Raw genomic sequence first — 15,483 nt, forward strand, 5'->3', positions numbered from 1 at the left:
AAAGAGAGACGCACAGAGAGGGAGGAAAAGATGGAGGGAGAGAAACATGAGGAAGACAGACGGAAAGACAGACACACACCGAAGACACAGAGGGCCCCTTATGTAGGACCCCTTCTCCCCTGCCACTCCTGAGCAGAGATACAGACCCCCGGGGAGAGACTAGGAGCAAGGGAGGAGAGGCGCATCTTTTGATAAAAGCGGAAACTGAGGCAGAGAGCTGGCAGGACCCAGAGAGAGGACCAGGGTGGCCCTGAGCTGGTCCTTGCTCACTCCCTGGACTCCCGCAGCCCCTGAGAGCCGACCCTGGGGATCGCTGGGAGTCCCTGGGGATGACTGCTGCCTGGTGGGCACAGCCCCGGGGGCCAGTGCTCAGGTCGGGGCGGGGGTGGGGGGGGTCGGAAGTGAGCGAGACCGTCTGGCCCAACCACTGAGAGGTTGGCTGCTGAACTAGGGAAAACCACTGGGGAGACCCCCGGAGTTCCGCCAGATCTACTGATGGATGGCTCGACAGGGTGGGCCTAGCCCAGGCCTGGGCCCTTCCCATCTGGAAAATGGGGACAGGGTGGAGCTAGGGGGTGAGACCTCTCCTAGGGCTGGTGCTCACATGGGAGTCTGTGCCCCGACTGAGGTGTGCGCGCATGCGCGCACACACACTCACAGAAATGCACACGGGCAGTCAAGATGCTTCCAGACACCCACGTGTAAGGGCCCAGCATTACCTCACAGTTGCAGCCACAGCTGGACCAGCATGTATGGGGAGCCCACCAGCCAGGAGCCAGGCCCATGTAAGGGAGACAGCTCTGCAGAGGAGGCCTGAGGTCAGAGATGGGGCAGCGTGTGTATGTGGTGTGTGACAGACAGACAGACAGACAGACAGACTAGGGGCAGCGGGGATTGAGAAAGCCAGTCTCCCCCTTCCTCCTCCCTACAGCTTCCCGCCTTCCCCATCAGTTTCTTTCCCAGACACCCCTGTTTTCCCCTTGCCAAAATCTCGCTCATCTCTTTAATTAAAAAGATTTATGCCCGAGAGTCCAAGCCCCTCCTCCTTGTTTGCAGGGCTAGAGGGTCCTTCTGAGCTCAGAGCAAAGGAAGAAGTAACTCTGATTTCTGTCTCCTGTCTTCTCTGTTCTTGTCTGTCTCAACTCTCCCTCCCTCTTTCCTCTCTCCCCTACACCCTCCCCTGTCTGTCTTGTTCTGGAACCCAATCTGGCCCCCTTTCCTTCTTGCTCTCTTTCTGCCGCTCTGTTTTTGCCTTTTTCTGAGACACACCCCCACTTTGGCCTCCCTGAGACCCCCATCCATTTCAGACACAGCCACCTCCTTCCCTCCGTCCACCCCCCCACCGGGACAGTCAGATCGGGTCACCCTTCTTGTTTGCAGAATCAGCCTAGGTGAGGGGAACTCAGCACACCCCCAAAGACCCAAAGCAAGGGTGAGGGCCCAGACCCCTGGCTCCCCAGCCTGGAGCCTCTGCTGAGAGGGCGGTAGGGGGAGGGGAGAGGAGGCTCTCACAGAAGAGCTTTGCATCTTTAATTAAAAAGTGATTTAAATTAATTTTCTGCTCCAAAACCCCTATATGGGGGGGCGGGGTGTGTGTGGCAGTGATTAAAGTCTCTCCCCTTCCCCTCTGCCTTCCTTAAAGGGCCAGCGTCGCCCGAGGGACGGTTTAAGGGGAAGCACCCACTGGCTTCCCTGGACTCAGCCAAGGCCCCCGGCATCCTGGAACCCTCCAGTCTGACCATTCGCTATCACTCCCCACTCCTCAAACCCCCTGCTCACCCAGCTGATAGGGAGATTGAGGCCCAGAGAGGGAAAAAATGGTCTGAGGTGGATCTGGACCCCAGATTCCCAGAGATCTAGAGTCAGCCAGGGAGGTGAGTTGGTGGTGTGGTGAGGGAGGGTCAGAGGACCAAAGTCAGGGATGAAGAGAGAGATTCAGAGACAGAGATCCTGGATGAGACAGAGAGAGTAAGTTCGGGGGAGAGAGAGATCCAGGGAGAGACAGATCCAAGGGGCAGGGCTGGAGAGGAAGCTGAGCCCTGGGTGGATAAGGAGGGAACTTCCGGGGGCTTGAGCGGGACCAGGGCCATCATCCTCGTCCTCCTTCACAGCCCTCCACTGGCCCCCGCCCCCTGGGCAGTGCTGCTGCTGTCCTAACCCCAAGCCCTCCTGCTGTATCTGCTCCAGCTCTCTCCCCGCTGCCCCGGGGGGCCTGGGTGGTTCTGTTTAATTTCCACAAGATGGGAGGAGGTCAGAGAAGTAGGGTGCGGCAGAGGGAAAGCTGTTTATGAGGGTCAGAAAATATCCTTAGCAAGCCCAGCAGGGGTGGGTATGCTGCCTCCAGCTGGCCCTTTCAGGTGCCCCCCCTCTCTCCGGGTTCTGTCTGTCCCCCATCTCTTTCCCTCCTTTCCCTGGGTCTTTGTCCCCTTCCTCCAACTTCTGTCCCTTTCTCTCTGGATCTCTGTCTCATTTCTCTCTGGGGTGATGGTTGGTAACTTTGAGTGGGTCAACTATCCCTTTCGACAATCAGATGAAAACTATCGGCCATCTCCCTATAAGAACACATAAGGACCGGGGGTGGGTATAGCTTAAGCGGTAGAGCACATGCTTGCCATGCACAAGGTCCTGGGTTCAATCCCCAGAACCTCCTCTCAAAAATAGATAAATAAATAAACCTAATTACCTCCCTCCTCTCCCCCATAAATTGAAAAAAAAAAAAGAACACATAAGGACCAAGCCCATAATTTGCCAGGCAACTTGGAGCTCACAGGCTTCCTGACACCCACTTTGAGGTGATATCCCAGAGCCACCACAGGGTAAAAACCCTGCTGTAGAAAAAGGCAGTGAGAGATGAATCCCGGGGGTCTTTCTCTTCTCTCCTTGGCCTTCTTCTGCCCTCACTGGCCTCCTTGCTGTTCCTCAGACACATTCCTGCCCCAGGGTCTTTGCACCTGTTGTTCCTCTGCCAGGAATGATCTTCCCCCAGACTTCCCCATGGCTCCCTCCCGCCCCTTCTTCAGATCTCTGCTCAGCTGTCACCTCCTCTGAGGACTTGCCCTGTCCAGTTTTTATCATCCCCCACCCCCCGTCCTTATTCTGCTTTGTTTCAGAGCACTCATCCCCTTCAGTCATTATTTTATACTTACACATTTATTTCCTAGACTATTCTCTCTCCCCACACCATACTGGATAGCATGTAAGCACCAGGAGGCCAGGAAAGGTTCTTTTGTTCCCTGCTCTATCTCTGGAACACCAGCCGGCACACAGTAGGCGCTCAATAAATTTTGTTGCAGAAATATCTACCTCATTAGAACCCTGGTTTCCAAGGCTGCCTGGGTTCCAGGCTCCTCCAGGAATCAGCTGTGGACCTGCTCTCCAGCAGAGACGTAACCAGGCGCATCATTGTTTACCCTCAATTTGGGAGATTCCACACCAAACACTTGGAGAGCAGTTGAGGGGAATTCAGGCTAAGAAACGTCCAAAAGGCAAAGGTCAAAAATGGGCAGGGGGTAGAGTGATACCTCCAGGAGCACGTGCACGCGTACACACACACACACACCGGTGCTGACACTCCGATGTCCAATTTATATATAGAAATTTGGACATGGGCGCCTACGCGTGCGCACGCGCGCGCTCACACACACTTACACACCCAGTACTCACCATATACAGAGGCAGAAACAACACCCCCATACTGGGCATAATCCAACAACCAGACACACAGACAGGCACAGCTGGGGACACACACACACAGATGACTTTAGGCACAGGCTCACAAGCATCCTTGTCTCCCGGGGGAGGGAAGTTAGTGGGGCTGGAGCAAGAAGAGAAACTACGATAAAGGTTTTGGTTACTTCCAGATCTGTCTGAGAGAGGGGGGAAGGGGGAGGGGGAAAGGGGCTGATAAGAGGGCTTGTGGAAGCCGGGGGGCCAGGAGAGAAGCAGAGATGGGAGAGACAGGGGAATTAGAGAGAACCGCAGAGATAGAGACTGAGAGACAAAGAGAAAGAAACGGAGAGCGAGAGAGACTTGAAGACCTAAAGAAAAGAGGGCAGCAGGGAGATGGAGAGAGAGAGACGCGGGGAAGGGCGGAAGGGAGGAGGAAAGGGGGAGAAAGAGACAGGGACCTGGGGCGGCCGGGAGGGGGAGAGGCGGAGAAGACCCGAGAGCGGTGGCGAGGAGAGCGAGCGACGTGGAGAGAGGGAGGCAGGAGGGGTGGGGACCGAGGAAGACGAGCGGCGGGGAGACACCGATACAAAAGCCGCCCCCGAGAGCGGCCGCAGCCCCCGGGAGCGGGGAGAGGGAGGGGAGGGGAGGGAGCTCCGGACGCTCCCGCCCCGCCCCGCCCGGCCCGGCCCGCAGCCGAGCCGCCGGCGGACAGTGGGTTAAGCATCTCCGATGTGGAACTTCCGGATGTGACCACAGAGAGAGGGAGAGACCGGGAGAGGGGGAGAGAGGGAGAGACGGAGCCGCCAGCATCCCTCCGGCCCGCCAACGCCGGGACCCCGCACCGCGCTGGGAGCCTCCGCCCGCGCCCCGCCGCCCCCCGCCGCCCCGGGCCGGCGCCCGCCGCGCCCCTCTCTCCCCCGCCTCTCGGTCTGTGGGTCTCGGGCTGGTTCCATCCTCCCAGGACCCAGGGGAGGGACTGGGGGCCCAGGGGAGGGGGCCTCGGGCAGCCCTCCCCCGCCTTCTCGCCCCTTCCCCCGCTGGCAGGAGCCCCTCGCTGTGACCCCCGCGGGGGCAGGAGGCTGGGGGTCCATGCTCGGAGCCTCCGCACTGCCCGGCGCCTGCCGCTGACGGCGGTGGGGGTGGGGGGGCCGGGCACCCAGCCTCCTGCCCCACCCCCTGGCGTCGGCACCGCGGGCCATCTGGGGCCGCTGCCCCTGGCTGCGCCCTCCCCGCCGGCCAGGCCCTGGAGGGACCGGGGAGCTGTCGCCGGCATCAGCCCATGGCCCGGAGGGTAGGTCTGAGGGCAGGCACCCCTGTGCCCCAGCCCGTCGTGGCATCCCCCACCCCTTCCATCTCTCTCTGGGGAGCTCTGGCCCCCATCAGCCCCTCCCACCCTCTCCACCATGTCTTTCTCTGCCTCTTCCTCTCCCTGCCCCTCAGTCTCTCCTCTCTGCCCCTGGTCTCCCCCTCCATCTCGGGTCCTTTATTCTAGCCCCCTACCCCCCACCCCGCTTCTTTTGCTGCCCTCCCCAATCCTTCTCCCTGGTCTACTTTTGTTCCAAGTCCTCTGGAGGTTAGGGGTGGGGACCGTGCTGGAAGAGGTGGATCTGGCTAGGCAGAGCCAAGAAATTCTCTCTTCCTGGCCCTGGGGATGGAGAGACAGGCGAGGAGGTGAAAGTACACCTTTGAGGGTGGAGGAGGGCATGGACACCCGCAGGATGTGAGGATGTCTTAAGATGTGCGATGAACAGCAGGCAGAGGGGGCGCAGTTGAATTCAACTTCAGGGCTCGGGAGAAGTTAGGAGAAGAGGAAGTAAAAGACGGAGAGAAGGAAAGAGAGACACTCAGCCCTCAGCGCACACCGCAGAGAGGGGCAAGCACCAGCGATGGAAGGAACACATGCAGTCCCCCTCTCCAGTCCTTTTGCCCCTTTAAGCCTCAGTTTCTCCATCTCCAAAGAAAGGGTTGGACCTGGGAGACTTAAAGCGCCCTGGCTTCCCCAGTCCGTGTTCTTCCGTGATGACAGAACACAGAAATCTTGCTTTGGGGTTCTCTTTGGGGCTGTTGGGGCAAGTAGGTTTGTGTGGCTGTGCTGGGCTAGACTTCAGTTCAACAAGTGTTTATTGAATGTGTGCATGGATTCGTGCATTCCCGTGTCTGCTAAATGTCTCATTCATCCATTCATTCACTCACTCGTTCATTCATCCCTATGCCTGGTATTTGGCTGTGTGTGCGTGCGTGTATGTCATGGGTTCACACGGTGAGTGAAGTGTGACAAGTTGTTAAGACGCATTTAGACGTGCATATTCGTCTGTGAAATGAACCAGAAGTGGGGGAGACTGTGTACATGTACATTTGTGTACAAACAAGGCACTGCTTTTATGGGCAGTGTTTGTGAGTGAGAATCAATTCCTCTCCCTCCCTCTCCTCCCTCTCCCCTCCTCCTTCTCCCCTTCTCTCTCTCTGCCCCCTGGCGCTTTGCGTGTGTGTGTGTGTGTGTGTGTGTGTGTGTGTGTGTGTGTGTGTGTTTCTCTCTCTCTTTTTTGTCTCTCTCATCATTTTTCTCTCCCTCTCTCCCCTCTGTCTCTCTCTTGCATCCCCCTCCCACATCTCTCCCTCTCTCTCAAAATCTCTCCCCACCACTCTTTCCCCTCCTCACTCTGGGAGAGGCTGGCACTTACCAGCCAGCCAGTCCCTGACCCCCACCCCCAACATGATCCTCAGACCCTAGACCTGGGCCGGCCTCTCCTCTGGACCCTCCTGCCCACACATCGGGAATCTCTGATGGGACACTTTTTTTCACAGTCCACGGGTACAAGGGAAGGCTTGAGGACAGGGCCTTCAATCCCACCCAGACAGCTCCATGGGGCACTGGGAGCCTAAGAGAGCTGGGCTCGGACACAGGGACTGTAGAGCAAGTTGCTGTGGCGGGGAGAGGGCATCTCCTGGGTGCTAGGGTAGAGAGGTTTCTTGGTGCTGACACCTCCCTGGAGCTCTCCCTTTCTTGCCTCCCCCCAGTATGATGAGCTGCCCCACTACCCTGGCATCGTGGACAGCACTGCAACCCTGGCTGGCTTCTCAGAGGCAGTGTCCTCAGCACCGAGAGCCCCCGGGCCCTACGGCCCCCACCGGCCTCCCCAGCCCCCGCCCTCAGGCTTGGACAGTGATGGCCTGAGAAGGGAGAAGGATGAGATCTATGGGTGAGTGGGGACAAGGCTGAGGGTTCCATGGGGTCTCATGTGATGTGCGCCCCCCACCCCTACCACTTTCTTTGTCTCTCTGGATATATTTCTCTCCCTCTGACTCTGTCTCACTCTGTCTCTGTCCTGCACCCCAGTTCCTCCATACTTTGCAGCCCTCATGAACTCTCTCCTCTCCTGCTTCCCCCAGCCACCCGCTTTTCCCTCTGCTGGCCCTGGTCTTTGAGAAATGTGAATTGGCCACGTGCTCGCCCCGTGATGGGGCTGGGACTGGGCTGGGCACACCCCCAGGCGGTGACGTGTGCTCCTCCGATTCCTTCAATGAGGACATTGCAGCCTTTGCCAAGCAGGTGGGCACCCACCATCCGCTGTGCGCCAGGAAAGCCAGTGACGTGGGGTGGGCAGGAGAAGGGACCTGCTCTCCCTGTCCTCTCTCTTTTCTCCAGGTCCGCTCTGAGAGGCCCCTCTTCTCCTCCAACCCGGAGCTGGACAATCTGGTGAGACCTGGGCCCTCCCCAATGCCCCCTCCTCCAAGGGGGTCTCTTGTTCCACCCCCTTTAGCCCTGGGGTTGGTTGTGGGAGCAGAGAGGAGACCACCTGACCCACATTCTCAAATTGTAATAACTGTTGCCCATTTGCAATGCAGTGTAGCCTAGAGTTTGAGAACAGAGACCTGATGGCCCGAGTTCAAATCCCAGCTCTGCACTTACTAGTTCTGTGAACCAGGGCAATTAACACCATCTCCCTGTGCCCCATTTTCCTCAACTGCAAAATGTAGCTAGTAATAATTTCTATCTTGGAGGACTGTTGTGAATATATAATGAGTTAAACAGAGTCAAGCGTGTAGAGCAATGCCTAGCAGAGAGTGGAGACTCATTAAGTGTTGGCTATTCAATCAGTCAGAATTGAGCCCACACCACAGTGAATGGAAGCCCTTAGCTGCAAAGGAGAGAGAAGAGAGGGGAAGAGAGGGAGATGGAGGGAGAAATACCCTGGCTTCTCCCTTCCTTTTGCGGTCCAGCTCCCACCAGGTCTTCCTATTGGCTAAATCCTTTGACAAAGGGCTCTGGGAAATGTAGTTTTCAGGTGAAGGGTGGGAAATGGATCAGAGGGCAAGCAGGCAAAAGATTGGGGTGGTGGTATTACTAAAGCACACCTTAGCTCACCCCTCACGTGATGGCTCCTCTTCTGCCTCTTGCATCTCTTGCTTCTCTTCCTTGGCCTCTGATCTCAATCTCACACTCCCTCATTCCTTAATTCTGGGTCTCCATCTCTGTACCCCTATTTCTCTCGGCCCCTGTCACTTTGACTCTATTTTCTCTCTCCCTCTGTCATTCTATCTGACTTTTTCTGTTTCTCTGTCTCTCTTCTTGTCTCCTTTCTCTTCTTCCCTTTTCTCCTCCTCTCTCTCCTCTTCCTCCCCCTCCCCACTTCTTCTCCTCTTTTTTCACCTCCTCCTCTTCCTTCTTCTCTCTCTCTCTGTCTCTCTCTCTCCCTCCCTCCCTCTCTCCCCTCTTCTGTCTCCGTTTTCAGATGATACAGGCCATTCAAGTGCTCCGCTTCCACCTGCTGGAGCTGGAGAAGGTGAGTGCTTCTCACTCCCCCTCACGCCCTCACTTTCCCCACATTCCTCCCCTTTTTGCCCCCTTCACCCCTCCTTCAGGCTCTGTCCCCATCAGAATTGGAGCAGAAGGCCACCCCCATCCCTGTACACCCCAGCCCTGGCCCCCCGGGTGGCCCCCCCAGTACCCCGGTGCCCCCTCAGGTCCACGACCTGTGCGACAACTTCTGTCACCGCTACATCACCTGCCTCAAGGGAAAGATGCCCATCGACTTGGTCATCGAGGATCGGGATGGAGGCTGCAGGGAGGATCTCGAGGACTACCCGGCCTCCTGCCCCAGCCTCCCAGACCAGGTAGGCTCGGCATCGGATGGGGCACCAGCCATCACCCTGCAACCAGGGCCATGCCCAGAGAGCTGGGACCCAGCATGAGGGCACACACACCACCCCATACAGCCTCAGGCAGCCACAGTCAGACACAGCCTGACCACAGGACATGCACCAACTGTGCAACAGCTACACAGACTGGCAGACAGCTGGACAACAGCACTCGCCCCTAACCAACAGCTGCAGATGCTAACCATAGACTTGGCCGCACCCACACAGGTTCACACACAGCAATAAGCCATTCCACTCACAGCCAGGTGACAGCACACACCACATACTTAAACACACACACGCCCCCGCAGCACAACAGCATCACAGATCACTCAGCCTGATTGAGACACTGCCGTTCGAGAGGATGTGTGTGTGTGTACAGTACACACACCCCAGCCACACAACAGGCACAGAGCCAGAGATGGAGCCAAATGGCCCCAGATCTTGCCACGCAAACTCAGCTACAGCCACACTTACACCTAAAGTGACCACAGTGACTGCCCACATGCACACACCTGCTACCCTAACATTGTAACAATCCGACTACAGCAGGTGTGGGCACACACCATGCCATTCAGTGGCCACGTGGCCCCAGATTCATTGAATCTTGGAGGCAGTCAGACCACAGTTACATAGACTAAGGCACCCAGATGACAATCCCACAATAGCTGTGCAGATCCAACGAGGCCAACCCCTACAAGGCAGTCATGGTATCAACATACCCCGATGCCAAGTATTACACAACACGACACCCACACCCAGGTTCCAGGTAGGTGGCTGGTAGGCACATGGCCTCACCACAACTAGGCAGACCCAAGCATGCACACACAGCAGTCACAGATGAGCCTCAAGGACCCTCTGACCCAGAGCCCATAATATGCATCCGCTGAGCAGCACACCCTGTGTGTGTGCTGATCAGTTACAACTCCCTCCGAGCCATAGCCATATTCCGCATCTTCACACAGCCACTGACAGGACCCTTCCCAGAACAATGTTTTAAAATATAATAAAACCACATTAAACTGTATTTAAGTACCAAAAAAAAAAAAAAAACTGGCACCGACACATTCCCATGGCCATCTCCCACCCCAAGAGAGTCAGGGAGCTGCCCACCTGCCTGCTCACGCAAGAATCAGGATAACCACACACACAGTCTCACAAATAAGACATCAAGCCCTAGAACTACAGCCACAAACTTAGAAAAATAAATGTAGCCTTGCATTAGTCAGATACAACCACTTGGTCATCTGTGAGAGTGACACAACCATGCTGAAATACTGCTGCATGTCTCAGCTCCACCCATGTGACAGCCACAGCACAGACACCTCCTCTCTGGGGACAACCTTGCCATGGGGGCCCAGACGTAGGCACACTCATATGTGCCACACAACGGTCTCAGGACAGCTTCGGGTACACTCCCGGCATCCGATCGGATCCAGCACCGGAAGGGCAGGGTGACAGTGACAACTGTGCTCCAGACCTAATGATTCTGTGGTTTGCACACAACCCATCCCCCGTGCACACAAACTCGAAATTCCACACAGATGTTCCAAGCCCGGAGAAAACTTCTCTGAACTGCCGTCTCAGGCTGTTCCCTGGCAGGACACAGACGATGCATCCACACTGGGTCATTTGGAGCAGGGGGCTGATTACAAGAGAGGACAGGGTCTAGGATGTTCAACAGGGGCAGGTAGGGTACCCAGGGTTCAACCAGCAGGAGGCTGTTTCCATGCCCACTTCCACCCAATCTGCCTCCCAGCCATTGAATGAACCTCAAACCTAATGACAAAGAAGACTTGATGTGTCTCTATGGGGGGGCAGGAGAGTGTCAGCATCCTGGGACACAGAGCTGGGGTAGGGGCTAAATCCAATGCGTTGTCCGGTTCTTCAGAGTGTGTTGGAGTTTGGATAAAGAAAATACAGTCCCGGGCTCCCTGATCGGCAATTTGGAGACCCCCTGAAATCTCTGAAAATGGAAAGTTGTTTTTTTCCCCCTTAAGTTTAGTGCAAACTCATTTGGCAGCAAAATCTGACCTGAACTAATGAGAGGCTATTTATAGCCTTTATTTATTCCACTTAGTTAAATATTCAACCATTTTGCTGCAGAAATGTTAATAAGTCTGATGACGAGGTTACGCCCCAGACCCTGCTGGGGCTGTTATGAAATACACGGTGTGTGCGCTGATTTACTGTCTAAAAATGTGAAAAGAGTTGAATTTTGAAACAGTACGGGCTCCCGAGGATTTCAGATAGGTGCTGGAGATCTGTAGAAGCTCATCCTTATTGAGTAATTGCTGTGTGCCTTCGCGTAAGTTGACTCAGTGAACCATTACTACATTCTGTGAGGTGGGGACAGTTACTGTCCTCCATTTTCCAGTTGAGGAAACTGAGGCACAGAAAGGTGAATCGACTTGCCCAAGGTCACACACCAGGAAAGAGACAGGGTCAGGCTTCGCACTAGGAGTCCTAGCTCCAGAGCCCGTGGTCTTAGCCACTGTGCTATATTGTACCCCAGACCTTAGCACTGAATGCCAATTCCTGTTTTGCAGAGTAATACATGGATTAGAGACCATGAGGACAGCGGGTCTGTACATTTGGGGACCCCTGGTCCATCCAGTGGGGGCCTGGCCTCCCAGAGTGGGGACAACTCCAGCGACCAAGGTGAGAAGCTTGAGAGGTGGAGGGGAAAGATGGGAGTCAGTCTGAGGATTGAAGTTAGACAACAGGTAGGACTTCCGGAGGGACAAGGACGACTGGAGTGTGGGGTGGGGCCTTGAGGGAGGGTTCTGCGTCCCTCTGTTCCCCCACCTTCCCTGTTCACAAACACAGCATGCCTCTCGTCTGCTCAGGAGATGGACTAGACACAAGCGTGGCCTCCCCCAGTTCTGGGGGAGAGGACGAGGAGCTGGACCAGGAGCGGCGACGGAACAAGAAGAGAGGGATCTTCCCCAAGGTAGCCACCAACATCATGAGAGCCTGGTTGTTCCAGCACCTCTCGGTGAGAGCCCTGGGGCCCCGGGTGTGGGGTGGGCACAGAGAGAGATGGAGAAGGATGGCCTCACAGAGACTGAGGCCCGGAGAGCTACCCAGGGACAGGAGGCTAAGGCAGGGGAGAAGTATGGAAGGAGAATCTCAAGCAGATGAGAACTGACAAGAGCAAACATCCGTAAGCGCCACCTGTGGTCCAGGAGCCACTAAGGGCTCTTGACTCATTGAATCCTTCCCCCAGCCCCCCAGCCCAACAATTCACCCACCCGTCAATCATCCACCATCCAGCCAAATATACCCTGGGAGGGTGGAGCTGTTATTTGCTCCATTTTGCAAAGGAGAAGACTGAGGCCCAGAGGTTTCACAGCCAGAAGTGGGTTCAAACGCAGGCAGTTTGTCCTTGATCACTGCACCGCACTACCTCGTAGACAGAGTATGTAAAATAGAGAAAAGAAGAAAGACAGGGAGAGGCTGAAACAAAGATAGAGACGGAGAGATATGGGAGCACTGAATCAGAGCAAGATAGACACTGAGGGAGACTGAGTCACAGAGGAGGAGAGACAGACAGACAAGAGAGCCACAGAGAAAGATAGACTGGGACAGAGAGAGACATGCAAAGGGAGCTGATGGACTCAGAGAGGGTCCTTTCCTTGTGGCAGTGGAATCCCTCCCCCTCCCCTCGCAACTCCAGCTCCACCTCCCTAATGAGAGCTGGCCAATTAGCCTCTAATTGCTGGAAGAGGCGGGGGCGCCCACAGGCGTAATTGCCCGAAACTTGACTCTGCTTCCCTCCATTGGGCCCCCGGGGAGCACGGAGAAGCTGAGACACGCTGATTCTCCCAGCCCTGCCCCAGCCTGGGCTCGCCAACCCCCAGGGACCTGGGCAGGCCAGGACTTGGGAATCAGATGGCAGCCAGGCAGGCAGGGTGACTTTTGCTGGTGGCCACAGCACCCGTACCCCTCAGAGGAGCAGAAGAAACAGCTGGCCCAGGACACGGGGCTCACCATCCTGCAAGTCAACAACTGGTGAGTGACAGAGGAGGCCGGGGCGGGCCTGTGGGCCAGAGCCCGGTGGGAGGCCGGGCGCTGTCCGTGGTGCTGAAGGAGGCCCCAAAGCCCCTCGGAGCGTCTCTTCCTGCATCCTCTTTGCCGCCCCTATATCTGTCCTGTCTTGCCAGTACTCTCTCTGTCTCTATGTGTTCATTTCTGCCTCCCTTCTACTCCCTTTTTACACCCTCCTTCATTCCCATGACCCCCTCCCAGGTTCATTAATGCCCGGAGGCGCATCGTGCAACCAATGATCGATCAATCCAACCGCACAGGTACAAGGAGAAGGTGGGGAGAGAGGGCCTAGTGTTCCTGAGGGAGTGTCAAAGCCTGGACCAGGCATCCTGGGGCTCAGCCTGCACCCTCAACTCTCCTAGCAGGGCAGGGTGCGAACTTCAGCCCAGAGGGCCAGCCCATAGGGGGCTACACGGAGACTCAGCCACACATGACTGTCAGGCCACCAGGTAAGGCCCCTCCTCCTTAACTAAACCTTGCCCTCAGAAGATATGCCCCTCCTCTAAAGGAAGATGCCCAGCCATCTGGGATTAAGTTCTTGAAAAACACCGTGTTTCCTTTGCATAAGAAGGAAGTTGGAGATGCAAAGGCAGATTTCCTGGTCTCCTCATTTTTGTCTCAGGGTTTGCTTCTTCTAGGCTTCACCTGCCCACTGGAAGGCCCCGCTTTTCCTTAAAGGACTAGCACCCTCTTAAATGATGACTCCGTCTGTCCTGATAGAGGAATTCCCTAGAGAAGGAAGGGGCAGTGGGGCATTTGGGGTTGTCTGGTGAAGACTCACTAACACCCCTCTTTTGTCTTCCAGGACCAATGGGGATGAGTTTGAACTTAGAAGGAGAGTGGCATTATCTATAGAAGCTGGATTCAGGAAAAATGTGGGTGTCCTAGGTCTAGGGGCACTGGTTTGGGGGTGGTGCTACTCTCAAACTTTTGTAAGACCTCCAAACTCCAGTAGTGAGTGCAGCCAGCATGCAGTCAGCCTGGGTCCCTGAACTGAGGGTTCTCCAAGGCTTGGTGGGAAGATGATTCATTCATTCATTTGTCCATCCATGCATCAACTCATGGCAGGTCCTTGGGGGAGGGGGCATCTCAGCTCTGCCCTGACCAGCTACAGACAGGAGTGCCCCTCTAGTGTCAGGGGACCTCTGGGACCAGGAGTGACAGAGGGAGCCTCTCAACCAACTCCTCCATCAGGCTGCCTTTTCTCCCCCCACTTCTCTCTCTACTTTTTTCTGTCTCTCCCCAACCCTTGCCTTTTCCTCTTTGTCTCTCTATTTCTCTCTCTCTCATTCTTTCTCTTTCCACAGCTCCATCTCTGATTCTCTTGATGTCTCTTCCTCTGTCCCATGGTCTGTCTGTCTCTCCTTGTCTTTCTTTATCACTTTCTTCATCTTAACTGTCTCCGTGTCTCTTTTTTCATCTCTGTCTCTCTTCCACCTCCATTTCTGTTCTGATTCTCTGTCTATGTCTCTCTGTGTCCCTGTCATGGTGGGGCTGATGGGGATGGCACAGAAGGTCTGATGTGGGTCCAGATCCCTTTCCTGCCTCCTGACTTGGTCTCTCCTCCCCTCTCCACAGACCCTAACCTCTGGACTGTGACCGCCAGGCTCATACCTGGTTTTCTAGTTACCACCTGGCCCTCTGGCTTCAGGACCCCACCTCCTATGGCTCTCCACCCCAACTCAACGCCTACCTCCCTGGGGCCCTGCTAGGACATGAGGGGCCTAAGTGCCCACTTGAGGGTCTCTCAAGGACAAAGACAAGGCCTCTAGACCCTGACCCCACTTCTGCCCTCACCTCTGCCCGGAACCCAAGCTGAGACCCTGGACCTGGGTCTTCAGAAGAAGGTGGCTGGGGGCCCCCCTGCCACAAGGACAGAGACGGGATTGAGGGTGGGCTGGGGCCATCAGAGAAGGAGAGTCACCTGGATCCGACATTTGGGGAGGTTCCCTTCATGCCCCCATCCCACCCCCCTTCCCCTCTCCCCCTACCTCCCTTCTCTGTTCTCGTCTACATTTTTTTAAAATGATAAAGTCTTAAAAAGCCACCAATCTGAGTTCATATGTCTCTTCCAAGATTCAAATTCTCATCAGTCTGAAGCTCAGGAATCACTGATTATAATGATAATCGATACTCTTTATCCTGCTTTCCCCCCAGGCCCTCTGTATGTATCCATTAGGTATTGCTGTGTGACAAAACACATCAACACTTCGTGGTTCAGAAGGCCCATTAATTTTTAGCTCATTATTCTCTGAGTTAACGTACTAGGCTCAGCTGGGCAGTTCTTGTGGCTTCAACAGGGCTCTCTTGTGTATCTGTGACCAGCCATGGGTCTGCTGGCTGGTTACAGTAGGGACAACAGGAGTGACTGGACTGTGTGGTGACATTGACCAGCAGACTGTCTGGTTTGTTCACCAGAGAATAGGGGCTTGGTTGGACTCCAAGAAAGAAAAGAAGGGCCCATGGCCTCTTGAGAGCTCAGATCTGATCTGTCTTTGTCTCCACTGCATTCTCTTGGCCACCAGAAGTCTGAAGGTCAGCCCAGATTCAAGAGAAGAGAAATACACTCCACCCTTTACTGGGGTGGGGGGAGCGGGAGGGTGCAAACTCACATTGCAAGAGGTG

The 15,483-nt window shown here is 55.6% G+C and overlaps 1 protein-coding gene across 4 annotated transcripts; it reads left to right on the forward strand.

Annotated features, from left to right (window-relative positions):
• Positions 1-3,922: 3,922 nt before the first annotated feature.
• MEIS3 (Meis homeobox 3) lies at positions 3,923-14,905 on the forward strand. Of its 4 annotated transcripts, none has more exons than XM_006208517.3 (13): positions 3,923-4,960; positions 6,688-6,869; positions 7,060-7,219; positions 7,316-7,366; positions 8,403-8,453; positions 8,686-8,784; positions 11,358-11,469; positions 11,658-11,806; positions 12,746-12,822; positions 13,060-13,118; positions 13,224-13,307; positions 13,664-13,733; positions 14,437-14,905. In XM_006208517.3, exons 1-12 carry the CDS (start codon positions 4,949-4,951, stop codon positions 13,711-13,713), a joined length of 1,086 nt encoding a protein of 361 aa, XP_006208579.1. In that variant the 5' UTR covers positions 3,923-4,948; the 3' UTR covers positions 13,714-13,733; positions 14,437-14,905. The 4 variants fall into 4 exon arrangements, with proteins under 4 accessions (XP_006208579.1, XP_072822870.1, XP_015098422.1 ...); XM_072966769.1 differs by having other exon boundaries at positions 13,221-13,307; positions 14,437-14,873; XM_015242936.3 differs by having other exon boundaries at positions 4,117-4,960; positions 8,635-8,784; positions 13,221-13,307; positions 14,437-14,873.
• The last annotated feature ends 578 nt before the right edge of the window (positions 14,906-15,483 follow it).

The sequence above is a fragment of the Vicugna pacos genome, chromosome 9 (genome assembly GCF_048564905.1).
Source record: "Vicugna pacos chromosome 9, VicPac4, whole genome shotgun sequence".
Taxonomy (NCBI): domain Eukaryota; kingdom Metazoa; phylum Chordata; class Mammalia; order Artiodactyla; family Camelidae; genus Vicugna; species Vicugna pacos.